Consider the following 14,296-nt stretch of genomic DNA (forward strand, 5'->3'; position numbering starts at 1 on the left):
TGACCGGGTGCGGCGGCTCACGCCTGTATTCCCAGCAGTTTGGGAGGCCGATGTGGGCGGATCACAACAAGGTCAGGAGTTTCAGACGACCAGCCTGGCCAATATGGTGACACCCCGTCTCTACTAAAAATACAGAAATTAGCCGGGTGTGATGGCGGGCTCCTGTAATCCCAGCTACTCAGGAGGCTGAGGCAGGAGAATTGCTTGAACCCAGGAGGCGGGGGTTGCAGTGAGCTGAGATCGCGCCACTGCACTCCAGCCTGGGTGACAGAGTGAGACTCTGTCTCGAAAAAAAGATATATATTTCACCGTGTAAGGTGCTTCCTGGCCACTGTGTTGTAATGGTGCTTAAGTACTCTGCACATTTCCGTTTACTCCTTTAATTGCTGAATGCTGCACCTGTGCTGCTTTCGGTGCTGCAGACACAGCGCTGGCCAAGCAGAGAAGGCCCTCATTGTCAAGTAGGGAAGACAGGGGCAGATCCTCCCTCGGGGTGGATGCTGTAGAGTTCCTAAGAACCACATGTGTGTGTTTCCCACCCAGTGCGCCCTATCCACTCCTCCACATCCAGCCCTGCCATCTCCATCCACGAGGTGGGCCATACTGGAGTCACCAAAACTGAGAGGAGTGGCATTAACAGACTGAGGAGTGAAATGAAACAGGTAAGAACACCTTGGTGGCAGCGAGGGGCGAGTGGTGGTCTCCCTACCTGGGCTCACCCCAGAAAGCGACAGAAACCTAGGGCATGAGGCTGTAGCCCACTGTCTAGGTGGGAGGTCCCTTCTGTCTGGGATCTGAACACACCCGTCCCCAGATAGATATCCCAGAGCCGCTCATGCGCACCCTCACCCACTCATCCTTAACGTGATGTTCTCATGAATGTTCCAGAAAATACCCTTGTCCATGTTTGCCTTTGTTCCTGAGAACCACTCTTTGGAGTGGGCCACAGCCATTGAAAAAGTAGAGTCATGTAAAAAGTCACCAAATCATCTATGTCCTTCAAATGAAATAGCAAGAGGGCTCCGGAAATAGACCAGAATGCCCATGATACTTGGATTCTCCACCAGCCACAGGGGTCTCTTTTCTTAGTTCACCTTTAATTCCTGGTAAAAAAAATCCTTTTGAACTGACCGCACAGGGCCGCAGCTCAACATCGCAGTCTTAACGTGCCAGGTGCCGTGCTAGGCCTTGCCCGGGATCCATGCTGGGAAAGAGTTTTCCTCTGACCATGAGAAATGCACTCGAATTTTCTACTCTATTTTAAATGCTGGTCGTGACCCACTAAATCGAGTCCATGATGCACTCATGGGTCACTGCCTGCGGTTTGATCAACACGGCCCTGGATTAAGAGAGGGCGATAGAAGAAGCACGTGTTCTTGACTCAAAGCTGGTTTTGATTTCCTGATGTATTTTTGCTTTCAGATGACTAGGCGGTTTAGTGCTGATGAACAGGTGACACCCCTTTGCCTTGTTCGTCCTTTACTTCCTGTTCTTTCTGGCTTGAATGTGGAAAGCAAGGCTGTGAACTCCGCAGCTTGGGGATGTGTGGAGGGCGGCTCTACCCGGCAAATGGGCTGGGGCAGAGGCAGAGAGCAGGACTCGGGGCCGGAGAGACGACCTTGCCCCATGCCTTTACAAATAATCTGTTTCTCAAATTCTTGGGCTTTGTAGGGTACTTTGTGAAAGAGATCATCCGGGCTCTGCCTCAGTGGGAGTTTCTATTCAAAAAGAGGGAACTAAATAGGGGGAAATGCGGTCATTGGTTATATCAGTAGAAAGAATGCTGCTATTCCTGTCCTTAGATCGCCTGGGGGTACTTAACCCTGAAAGGAAAAACATGTAAGGATGCTCTTCTTTTATATCACCCTGGTGACATATGTTCTCCTCCCCCCTCTGGAAAACTGGAGTCGCATTTCTAATATTTTGATATGTATTACCACAAGAGCCTAGAGGAGACATCTTAATGACATGTAAAGGCCGATTCCACATGTTGTCCAGAGGTAAAACATGCTTTAATCTCTCCTAATTTATGCTGTTTCCAAGTAAGGAACCGGCTTTCCAAATATCTTCCCTTGCCAGCCACTCGGTGGCACCGTCCCTCTGTCCCCACATCCCGATGGCCTGACCGTGGGCGAATCTGAGTGGTTCCTTCTGCCTCCATTTCATGCTGTTCTTGCGTGTTATGGAGACGAAGTGATCACCTCTGTTCTTTGCTGGGCTTAGAGTCACCTAGCTAGTACAAACTTTGTGTTTGACCACTTATGTCAAGGAACATATTCTTTGTTCAAATAATGTAATAGGTGTTATGGTATTTTCAATTTCTAGTCTCTTTTGCAAGAATACCGTGTAGATAGCACACTGTACCTTTGCAAATTAAGGGTACATTCTAGATTTTTAGACGAGGAAATACTTATTTGGCCAAAGGTATCAGCCTGATCATATTTGTTCATTTAATGAATATCTACTGAATGTCTGTTAGGTGCAGCATGTTAGTGTCAGCGTAGGTATTTGGTTCATCTGTAGATTTTCACAATTCTTAAAATACGAGCATTTCACGGCTATGAGTTTGGAAAATAAATTGTGTCCTAACTTGATGATGCACCCTCCACATACGACAGGGACATTTAATATTTACGTTCAATGGCAACAGTTCATGTTTGGTTTTTTTTTGGTTTTTTTGTTTGTTTGTTTTTCGTTTTTTGAGACGGAGTCTCGCTCTGTCGCCCAGGCTGGAGTGCAGTGGCGCCATCTCAGCTCACTGCAAGCTCCGCCTCCTGGGTTTACACCATTCTCCTGCCTCAGCCTCCCAAGTAGCTGGGACTACAGGCGCCCGCCACCTCGCCCGGCTAGTTTTTTGTATTTTTTAGTAGAGACGGGGTTTCACCGTGTTAGCCAGGATGGTCTCTATCTTCTGACCTCGTGATCCGCCCGTCTCGGCCTCCCAAAGTGCTGGGATTACAGGCTTGAGCCACCACGCCCGGCCGACAGTTCGTTTTTAAAAAGAGCAGTTAGCAAGTTTCATGTGGAGTTGAAGCCCAGAGCGGTGCTTGCAGGTGCCCCTGCACCTGAGCTTGACTATGTATGTTGCTGTTGGACTTTCTCTGCGCCCGTATTCTCTGCTGCTGCTTTCTGTGGGTGTTTCGGATGCTGCTCCATGACCCTCCTCTCTGCTGTGTCTCTTGGTGTCATTGCCGTCAACTGAGTGGATTCTTTTTGTTTTGTAGTTCTTTTCTGTGGGCCAGGCCGCGTCCAGCAGTGCACATTCCTCCAAGTCTGCGGTAACAGTGCCTCGGGATCATTGTGTCCGTCCCTGCTCCTCCTCGCGTCCTTCCTTGTGCTCCCACCTCATGCCCAACTTCTGAGGACTCGAGCAGGGCTGAAGTGTTGTCAGCGAGCTGCTCACAGGCTCCTCCAACTGGAATTCTGAGGAGGGTAGAAAGGTGGCCCCAAAGTGCTTGCACTGAGCTTTGTTCTCTGCCTGTGCTCCTCGGCAAAGTGTGGGTGAGGAGTGTCCTCCTCACCAATTCCCAGAGCTTCTGAAAACTTCGGAGCATTAGTTCCGTGCCTCTTTATGGAGCCAGGATGGTGAACCCTTGCCCGCACATGCCGACTAGCACTCTGCACCCGCCATGCCCCAGATCCCGTGTAGGGCTCGGATTGTGCTCACCGCAGAGCAGAGGCTGAGTCTTCCTCCTGCAACTGGAGGGCCCAGATCAGCTGAGTCATTGAGGAGTGCAGCTGTAATTACTTTTATTTGTGTCTAATTGTTGCCTTAAGTGGCAGTAATGAGCCCAATGGAATAACCCAGCCGAACTGCCTTTTCAAAATAAGATCTGTTGAAATCCAAGTACTGCAGAAAGGAGAGCTCCGCCTCCTGCCCTGCTAGCACACTTCAGGATTTCACTTTAACCCCTTACATCTGACTGTGCGCATCGAGAAATGAAAGTGCCAGATAGTCCCAGGCAAAGAGATGTGTGAGTGTGAAGGTTATCCCTTCTGGACCCGGAGGTCTCGCAGCTAGAAGCCCCACAGGGCAAGACAGAAGGCTGGAAGCTTTGCTGCAGGGAGGAGATGAACCCCCACCCAGAAGCCCCCCCCAGCCGCGGGGAGCCTCTCAGACAGTGCTCCCCTCTGGAGTCTGAATCAGTCTAGCCAATGTTGAGGTGGGAAGGAGATGGCGCCCTCTTCCCTCACTTCAGCAAAGTCAGCCCCAGTTCAGAGGCAGCCATTGCCCCAAATTAAGATAAAGCCCAGTGCCAAGAGCAGGGAAAGCAGGAAGTGGGACTGCAAAGGATGGGTGGATGGACCCTGATCTGCGAGGCCCCTGCCACTAAATGTGGGCTTCACTGTTTGTCTTCCCTCGTGTCATGTGTTACCTTCTCTGTGGTTCCTGTCCTGTGGAAAGGTGACTGTGACTTCTCTGTGGCACTGCAGCAATGAAGTGGGCACTATGGAGTTTGTCTCCCTGGGCCACGGGTGCCTGCTCCGAGGGCCCGTTGTCATGCTCAAAGCTCTCCCACTGCAGTGGCACAGGCGCCACATGCGGGTGACAGCTGCCCCTTATGGACACTTAGCACGTGCCAGATATGCCTCAGTGTCTCCATGTGGCGAAGGCTTCCAGGCAGCTCTCTAAAGGACGCCCGACTGTGTCCCCACTGTGCCGATGAGACTGAGGCCCAGAACCAGTGTTCATGGCAGGGCCAGACGGCCTCGGGTGTGTCCTTGGCATTGCTGGCATTGAGTGGGAATTAGCGCTCCGGCAGTCTGACCCCCGAGCCCGTGCCTGCCCTGCTCAGCCTCCTCCCTGTGGGTTCTAGCTTTGGGGGCAGGACTGCCTCTCAGGGGGGCTGGTCAGAGTGCAACATGGAATGAAGTGATCGACCTAAAGTGTGCGAGTTATCTCGCATCAGGAAACAAGGTGGACTGGAGGAACGGTGTTCCTCTCTGGCGAGTGGTGGTCTGCCATTTGTGCCTAGGTTGCAGGGCCACCCTTCGTGATGGCGCACTTTCCCTGGGGCACCTGCTGCGTGGCTTCTGAGGCCCCAAGCTGTCTGTCTTGCAGAGGTCCAGCACCCCATCCTCGCCCACTGGCACGTCATCCTCAGACTCGGGAGGACATCACATCGGCTGGGGGGAGCGGCAGGGCCAGTGGCTGCGCAGGAGAAGGCTGGACGGGGCCATCAACAGGGTCCCCGTGGGATTCTACCAGAGGGTGTGGAAGATCCTCCAGAAGGTGAGCTTGGGGAAGTGAACCGTTCCCACACTGCCCTGGCAAGGCATAGTGTTACCTCCAGGCAAGCAAACACACAGCCCTGAGGATGGCTTCTCTGCCTCAGTGCTGTTGGCACCTGGGGCCGAGGCATTCTGTACTAGGGGGCCTGTGCGTGGTAGGATGTCTACAGCATCCCTGGCCTCTCCCCCCCTCCACCCCCGTGTGACAACTAAAAGTGTCTCCAGGCATTATCAAATGTCCCATGGGAGGCAGATCACCCTGGTTGAGAACCACAGCAAGTAAGACAAGGTGGCAGTCGTGGTTGTGTGGGACCAACTTGGACGTATTTTAGGAACATAGAAGAATGGGGAAAGGCTGGGAGGCTTCAGATGAAAACCCCGTAACACAGAGCAACCCCCACAGGCCTGGAACCTGGAATGACAGTTCAGGAGGGGCCTGGAGTAGGCCAGCCCTCCAGCCTCCTGCACGTCCAGGCAGTAGTGTCCCTGCTGTTCAGCCATGTGACTGAGCCCCACCCTCCCAGGGTACCTGCTACGTTCAGTCCCAAAGCTCCCAAAGCGTACAGAGGTGGAGAGCTTCCAGTCTGGCCCCAGGTCCTGTGTGCCCTGAAGGCACGATCTCTCTCACACCCTGGGGCCCCCACTCCCCTCAGCCAGCCAGCTGTTGCGCTTCCCATCTGCCTGGGGCCCTTCCCATCTCCCCAGCAGTTGTCCATGGGAACAGTACCTGTACCTGAGCGTAGGAGCGCCTCCCTGAGCACCTGCTTTCGAGGGGGCAACATTTTTTGTACCCACACATTGTCTCCCTTCTGCATCGGTCCCCGAGTTTGTGCAGCTCCCTGGGCTGCACCAGGCCCTCCCTGTCTTTTCCCTTGAATGGAGGGACAGTATGCCTCGCTGAAAAGCTGTGCAAACCAGGACTTTTTCCCCCAGAACTATGTTTTAGTTCATTTCACAGTGGGAGAGGAGAAAACATTATCCCAGTGACAGCATACAACAGCCCCCTTCCCAAAGCCATGGCACCGCTTGCTCCAGGTTGTTTCTGTAACAAGGGCCCCTGTGCTTCATGGGGCCCAAGGTATTCCTCACGGCCACCGCAGACGACTCTGAGCAGCTGGACTCCCGGGACCCAGGCAGGAGCCTGCAGGGGCTCATGGTGCTTATTTCATTTCCCGCCTCTCTTAAGGGGGTGGGAGTGTCCATTGCTGTTCTGCCCTCAGTGTACCAGGGACGCTGCTGACCGGGGCACTGGGATTTAGAAGGTGGCCAGTTAGACTAGAACAAGCTGTTCCTAGAAAATTTCCCCACTCTTCCTGGGGCATCACATGCTTCCGCTTGGACTTACTGGCCCAATACCAAGACACTTCTATTATGAAAAAGCATTTTGTGTTGAGCTGGCACTCGGTATTTATATACATGGGTGTGCATGTGCATGTGCTGGAGGCTTTTGTGATTGGTGCTTATTATAGAAATCTCAAAAATAGATGCCTGCAAAGGCACAGAAGCATCCCCTCCCCAGCAGGAGCCATGAAAATCCCCCTTTATTATGGCACCAAAGGGGACTTGCAGCCGCCAGGGCCCGGTTGCCAACTACAATGTGGAGCCTCCCGGGAGGACTCGGCAGCCCCCTAGGGCATTGTTCGGGGGAGATCTGAAAGATGCCTGCTGGGTTCCCTAGAATTGTTCCATCGAAAACACAGCCTGTGGGCAGCGAGAACAAGCTCTAAAAATAACTCTGACAGTCTGGCGTGTCCCAGCCCTCATCTGGGTTTCCAGGGCCGAGGGGACTGTGTGTGCACATGCATGTGCTTATCCCATTCTGGAATCTGACTGAAACGCTCTGTGTTCTGCCTCCAGTGCCACGGTCTCTCCATCGATGGTTACGTCCTCCCATCCTCGACGACCCGAGAGGTACGATGAGAAAAACGCAGATGCGGGCCCCTCTGTGGGTTCACAGTAAGGGCTTCATTGCACGGACTCTGACCTCTTTTGCTCCTTTCGGCTCTTTCTAACTGACAGGCCAGGTGTAGCTCTGAGCTGTCTAACCACCTCACCCTTATACTTGGCAAAATGTCTTTCCTGCATTTATAGGCATCAGCCTTTTTCTTCACCTGAGACTCAGCATTTCTGGGCTAGCGAGCTCTTTTCATTTGCCAGCCACCCCTTAGAACCCTGTTGAAAGAAAGGAGCCTATCTCCATGCCAGCCTGGCCTGCACCACAGGCAGCCTTCTCGGTCCAACTAAAAACAGTCATCGTCCCTAGGTGATTTGTCATTCTTTTTAACATGGATTTTTTTAGTCTTACCCCACCCAAAGCACCATGCTTTATGCTGGAAGGAATAATGAAGAGGAAAGAGAAACCAGAAATGGTCCCTGCTCCCTGGAAGCTGTAGTCGATGGTGGGGGAAGGGTAGATAAATCAGGCTAGGACAGGCTGACTGGCTCCTGGAGGCACACTCCAGCCTCCTGCGCTGAGGGCCACTGCCGGCAGGATCCAGAGAGTGGCCAGAAAAGGGGTAGCAGTGGCGCTGAGCCCCAAGCCCAGGCACTGCTACGGTCACCCTTGGTTACTCGGTGATGGGGCTGCATCTGTCCTCTCACTGGTGGTTGCCTGCCTGTCCCTTTGGTAGATGACCCCCCATGAGATCAAGTTTGCTGTCCATGTTGAATCGGTGCTGAACCGCGTGCCACAGCCTGAGTACCGGCAGCTGCTGGTGGAAGCCATCATGGTGCTGACGCTGCTCTCAGACACGGAGATGACCAGCATTGGGGGCATCATCCACGTGGACCAGATCGTGCAGATGGCCAGTCAGCTGTTCTTGCAGGACCAGGTGGGGGTGCTGGGGAGCCGGGTTGGCTGGCATTTATCTGTTGAGGCTGGAGATTCTGTGTCCAATAGGAAAGAATATACTCGAACCAAGAAAATGTCATCACAGATGGGGAAAAAATGTCAACCACTTGCTTAGAAAATGGTACAGTGGCCACTTACTTAGGAAATCTCAAGACCTTTGGGGATGGATAGGCCTGTCTCAGTGCAAGTTTTCGTCCAAACACCACTTGCAACACATGTGACCCTGGGTGAACCCCTTTATCCTTTACGCAAAGTCAGGTTCAACAGAGTGGTCGTCATCATAGTCAGGAGCTGCAAACTAGGGTGCGTGATGACAGAGTGCAGTGTCCAGAGAGGTAGGGCATTCCCCCGGCAGCGCTGGCTTCATGCCCTCAGAAGGCCCAGGCCTCTAGAGCAACTCTCACCCTGCCCATGTTGACCCGCCGCCAACACGCAGAAGCGTGATGGGGAGCAAGGACTCCGCTCATTGTCCCCTCTGCCCTTTCCTACTGCAGGTGTCGATTGGAGCCATGGACACCCTGGAGAAAGACCAAGCCACAGGAATCTGCCACTTCTTTTATGACAGTGCCCCGAGTGGGGCTTACGGGACAATGACCTACCTAACAAGAGCAGTGGCTTCTCATTTGCAGGAATTGTTGCCCAATTCGGGCTGCCAGATGCAATAGGCTCTCACCTGGAAACACGATCACGCTCTAAACCTGTCATGTGCCCCCTAGCCTTATTGAGAAGCTTCTGTCTCCCAAGATCCCCTGTGCTATCAGGAAAGCATGTCCCATCAGAAACACTCTCAGGGGGGCGATGGCAGCACTCACCCTGAAACTGATGTCTGTTGAAGCCACAGAGATAGAGCTGAGGATTCCTATGCTCCCCGCCAAGGATCGCCCCAGGATCATTTTCTAGGTTCATTTCTCTGGAACATTTGTCGTAGCATCTGGTCTCACGGACTCTGAGGAGGAATTGGAAATTGGTCTCTTTTGAGTGCAGAGGGAACCGAGGCGCCAGCTTAAATTGGCTCTTGCAGAGAGTTACAGAAATAGTTTCGATGAGCTAGTGACACATCCTAAAGATGCAAAGATCCTCCCGGCGGCAGTAGCCTTGACAAGGGCCACCTCTTCACAGGATGCAGTCTGTCTGTGCACCAAACTGTTCACCAAATAGAACGCTTGTGTCTCTCTCTGGAATTGGGGTTTCCTTGTGCCTTGCTTGCTTTCATAGCCTTCCATTTTATTGGCATGGCTGCCTTCATGTAACATAATTCTCTATCCCCAAGATTTAGAAAATTCCTCTTCGTTCACCTTGGCTCGTGGGCTTCTAGGGTTTTTATCCTGGCTGTCCGTTAACTAGGGTTTTCTCCTGCCTTAGGAAAAATCCTGCATCTTCTGGAATCTAGGAAAAAAAAAAAAAAAAAAAAGAAGGCAAGGCTCCTCTTATAGCCAGGCAAGCAGTTGTTTTAGGGCTAGGCCTGTGGTCCCCGCTTGTGTGGGGTGAACGCCTCGCAGTGGATACTTTCCTCCTGTGCTCTGGGCGAGGTGTCATAGGGTGAGCACAAGTCAGCAGTGCCATGGAAATGAACAGGCATGTCCCCGCAGAAACAATGCTTCCCTCTGAAAAATGGAGCCAGGCGAGGAACCTGCACCCTCTTGGTAGAGGCACTTTGGTCTTCCGTCTCTCAGGTGGGTGCAGTCAGGGGCATCGATTGGAGGGGAGCAAGGTCGAGTCAGTCAGGTGTCAGGGTCTGGCAAATCTTTCGCCAATGTCTTAGCAATGGAGTTTCCCTGGGCATTGTCTTACCTTGGGGGAAGGAAACAAAACCAAGGGGAAAACAGTTTCTGTAAATAATAAACCCTGAAAGACGAATGCTCACCTAGTGGCCAGGAGGTGCTCTCTGTGTGTTGAGAGCAATGGGCTAGATTGTGGTGGACTTTGCCTCTGAAACGGAGATGAGGCTATGGGATCATTTCCTCGTACATCTGTTTGGAGATGCAGAGATCACGATGCCCTAGCTGCTTTGAGTGGGCATCATGATGCCCAGTGCCCCTCAGAGCCAAGATGCAGTACTGATGTTTATTCCTGAAGCAGAGGAGGGGCAGGTGGCCTCAGGTGCCTGCCAGCTTCCTGGCAGAGTCTTCTTCGGGCTGAACCAAACCCTTCGCAGTCTAGAAGACTCTCAGCACTCCAATCTTGGTGTGCAGGCTCTGTCCACATGGGACTTCCTTGCCCTTGTTTCCATTTCCTCCAAACCATAATGCTCTCCCTGCAGAGGTGCAGAGTAGTTCGGTAAAGAAAATCCCCCGGAGTCTCTCCATATCTGCTACAGTGGGCTTATGCATTTCTTGCATTTGGGGGGCAGATCCCAGAGACAGGAGGGCGGCACATGAGCCGACATGGTGCCAGGCCCCTGACCCCTTGGGCCACCCTGTTCCCTCCCCAGCCCACAACAGCCGCTGACCAGAGCAGCTCTTCCCTCACAAGCTGACTTGCTCCCTTTGCCCCTGAGGCTCCACAGGCTGCAGCCTCCAAGGTCTGGGGGTCGCATTTTCCTAGCCTTTGCACGTGTGTGTCTTTAAGACATGCCCGACAGAAACAAGAGTCTTGGAGATGACACGTAATTTACCTGCCCCGTGGATCATTTCAAACAGATAATGTGGGAAAGGTGTAAGAAGGTATAAATCATGAAAGTTGTTCTTGGAATCAGCTCGGGAAGAGTTAGAACCCTCCAGAATGAGCCAGGTGCTAATTTAGAACAGTCACCTGCCTGCCAATGATGATGACGTGCTCAGCCACCGAGCCGCGGGCCGGGAGAGGAGCCATAATAAGCGATTCCACCAAGCCTTCCAGCCACGCCTTTGAAACCTCTTTAAAATGAAATCCTGAAATAGGACCGCGTTTCCACAGGCATCAAGCTGTCAGCTTCAAAGGAGAACAGGCTTCTGAGGCCTGGCCCCTTCAGCAGGCAGCTGAGGCCCCCCTCCCCGAGGAGTGGAGATGTTTGAGGGCAGAGGGCCTGTCCTGATAGCACCTGCGTGGGGGTGGTAGGAGGGGACTGTTTCTAGGCCAGGCAAGAGGAGCCTGGCAGCCCCTGGAGCCTCAAGCCTGGGGCGGGCCAGGAACTTCTACCTTCCCCCTCAGAGCCAAGAAGTCAATTTGAACCTTTGCTGGGGCTCAGGATTAGCATGTTTTGTCTTGGAGGGCAAGCCGCTGGGGCCGGGAACAAGCATTCCTTTTAACAACTTCAGTTGAAAAGCAGCAGGCGCCCCATCCACTACTGTCCCTGGCTCTCATCAGAGGTGAATTCAGCATTCCTGCCACCCTGCCAGCACCTCTAGCGATCCTGGGCATGAGTTGACCACTGTGTACCTCAGTTTACCCATCCACAAAAAATGCAGAAGGCCAGGACTAAGCATGGAGGCGTGATGTGAACTCCCACTCCTCTGGCCAAGGGCTTCGTGCTTAGAGGAAACGAGATACGCCGTATGGCAACCCTGCCCAGAGTGGGGTGGGGAGGATGAGGAGGAAGGGGAGACCCTGCTTTTCAGGCCAGGTGAAGGGGAGGAGAGGTTGTCAGGGCTCAGCTGCCTGGACAGAGAGGATGGAAATGCTCCCTGTGTGAAAAAAAAAAAAAAGGAAAAGACCCCAGATCGGGAGGCAGGAAATGCAATTTGGTGGTTGGTTAATGCCACTTACTTCTGGACAAGAAGACACAAGAGGCTTGGCCACCCTTGATGGAAATTGCAGCAGAACCATCTCTCGAGTCTATTGATTCCTGCACCAGACTGGCAAATAGCTTTTGTCTTTTCTGCTTCCTTGTTGTCAAAGGGTACAGAAGCTTCCCACCCACTCCACCCCGCATCGCCCTTTGTGCCATTATCTTTCAAGGTGACTTAAGCTTTTGAAGTCCCTGCCATCTCCTCCGTGGGCCTGTACTTTGCAGGATGTGAGCACCATGTTCCCAGAATGCCTTCTGTTCTCCCCGACGCGGCCACTGATGGCTCTGCCTGTGAGGGGAAAAGAAAGCTGCGCTGTGGCCCTCTTAAAGCCCAGTCCCTGCCGTCTCCCTCAAAAAGCCACTTACGAAAGCCACAGCCTTGAGTTACCAAGAGAGTTCTCCGAGAAATGAGACTGGAGAGGCTGCTCTGCAGTCAAGTGCTGGGCGCGTCTGACAATGCCTGGGAGAGGGGAAAATTCCATCAAAAAACTACCATGGTTTTCTTTAGAGGAACATATGTGCACTTCTGGCAAAACATGCCTTCTCAGGAGGGCTGGAATAGTTGGAACCAGTGAACTCTGAAGTCGTGTGATTCGTCCCTCTGCCTTCGTGCAGTCCTTAAACTATTCTGAAAAATGCATGAATCCAGCACGAATCCTAGCATTTCTGCCATGCCCACTGAGGGCCAGGCAGGCATACGGCCTGGTTGGGGGGTGAAAAAGTATCTCTTTCGTGCTTGAAGGCCCCTGAGGAAGCCCCTGGGCTCCCGTGGTGAGTGTTCCCTGCGCTGGCCTAACAGGGTGTTGGCATCTTGAGCCCAGATCCTGTGTAGCATTGGCCCAACCCTTGCAGGTGGGCACCACCCCTTTCCCCTGCAGCTGGTGTGGCCAAGGTGCCAGGCTCTGCAAAGGGCAAGCTGCATCTGAATTGGGCACGAGGGGATGGTTGCGCCTTCACGTCTCCTTTTGTGAAAGACCTTCCCAGATACAAACCCAGGACGGACTTGCCGAAGAGAAATCCGTTACTGGCTCTAATCTCTGTGCTACCAGCTGCCATTGTCTCGAAGTTCATTTGCAAATAACAGAAACCACCTCTGGCTGGGTGAAGTGGGAATTTTATTAAACAATATTGGATAGGTCACATGGTCACCAGGCTAAGCGGCTCCCCAGCCAGGACCAAGATCCCATGTCACTCCCCAGTACTCCCAGGTTCATACCCTGGGGCTTACATCACAGACACCCCCAATGCTGGGCACTGTCACTGGGGCCACTGCCTCTGCTCTTTTGGAAACTAAATGTAGAGGCTTATGCTTGTCACCAAAAGGGATTTTAAACAGCCACTAGCTGCCACTTCAAGGTCTCAGGCAAGCATGCCGCCTTTGCTGAGGGAGAGGTTAGAAAAAACAGCGTCCAGCCAGGCGTAGTGGCTTGTACCTGTAATCCTGGTGCTTTGGGAGGCCTAGGCAGGAGGATCTCGAACCCAGGAGCTAGAGACCAGCCTGGGCAACAATGTGAGACCCTCCCTAGAAAAAAATAAAATCAGCAAGGCACAGTGGTGTACACCCTGTTTTCCCAGCTACTCAGGAGGCTGAGGTGGGAGGATCACTTAAGCCTGGGAAGTCGAGGCTGCAGTGAGCTGTGATCACACCACTGCACTCCAGCCTGGGTGACAGAACAAGACCCTGTCTCAAAGAAAACCACATCTGAGAATTCTGCCCTCCAAAGTAGAGGTCCCCACTTCGTAAAATGGGGATCCCGTGAACACAGGAAGGAGGTCTAGATGCCAAACGTTCAAAACTCAGTGTCCGCTCCAGCTGGAATGCTTGCTTTTCTTTCCTCTGCCCAGAAAAGGACCTGTGCCCTCGCCAGGGTCTGCCCTGGAGAGCTGATGCAAGAGACACGTTTGTCCCTGAGGAAGGCTGTGTGTCAGGAGTGAAGAGGGGTGTGTAGGGGACCCCTCCTCACCCCAGGTGCATGGAAGCCATCCTGGCACTCACCTCTGGGCGGGAGGTAGGACAATTAATAACATGTTCTCTCTTTGGGTAGAAATGCTACTGAGCCATAGGGGCTGGATCACTGCTGCTGCCCAGTATGAGCCACCAGACCACTTTCCACCACCCAGCGAAGCCCTGCAGAATTGCCAGTATGCCCTGCAGTTTTTGTGACCACCAGCCCAGTCCCGTTAGATTTTCATGGCAGCCCATCTGGGACAAGACTCAAATGATTGTCACATCTTTTCTTCTAACTCTTTAGCCAGCTGGGGGATTTAAAAATAATGAATTGGAACCATTCGTGGTATAAGCCTCTCTCCTGACAGTGTGAATAATTTCCTCCAGCTGTCACCAGGGATCTTTCCCTGAGTTCCTGTAAGTACTGAAGTCTCTCTCCTGGGCTCAAGGGAGGCACGGCCATCTAGGCGAGGTGGCCCTCTCTGCCTCTCCCCTCCCTCCCCTCCTTCTGGAGAGGCAGGCACCAGCTACCTGCTCCCCTTTCCCTCATTAGCCACAA

General features: G+C 52.9%; 1 protein-coding gene across 1 annotated transcript in view; it reads left to right on the forward strand.

Annotated features, from left to right (window-relative positions):
- Window positions 1-9,473, forward strand: part of PHKA2 (phosphorylase kinase, alpha 2 (liver)) — a 90,807-nt gene extending 81,334 nt beyond the window's left edge. The window contains exons 27-33 of the mRNA XM_011995810.1: window positions 544-662; window positions 1,423-1,452; window positions 3,225-3,278; window positions 5,063-5,233; window positions 7,090-7,143; window positions 7,863-8,063; window positions 8,578-9,473. Of these exons, the coding sequence (XP_011851200.1) occupies window positions 544-662; window positions 1,423-1,452; window positions 3,225-3,278; window positions 5,063-5,233; window positions 7,090-7,143; window positions 7,863-8,063; window positions 8,578-8,748 (800 nt within the window). The 3' untranslated portion in view covers window positions 8,749-9,473. The remainder of the gene's footprint in view (window positions 1-543; window positions 663-1,422; window positions 1,453-3,224; window positions 3,279-5,062; window positions 5,234-7,089; window positions 7,144-7,862; window positions 8,064-8,577) is intronic.
- Window positions 9,474-14,296: the final 4,823 nt, after the last annotated feature.

Source organism: Mandrillus leucophaeus, unplaced genomic scaffold (assembly GCF_000951045.1).
Source record: "Mandrillus leucophaeus isolate KB7577 unplaced genomic scaffold, Mleu.le_1.0 Scaffold499, whole genome shotgun sequence".
NCBI lineage: Eukaryota > Metazoa > Chordata > Mammalia > Primates > Cercopithecidae > Mandrillus > Mandrillus leucophaeus.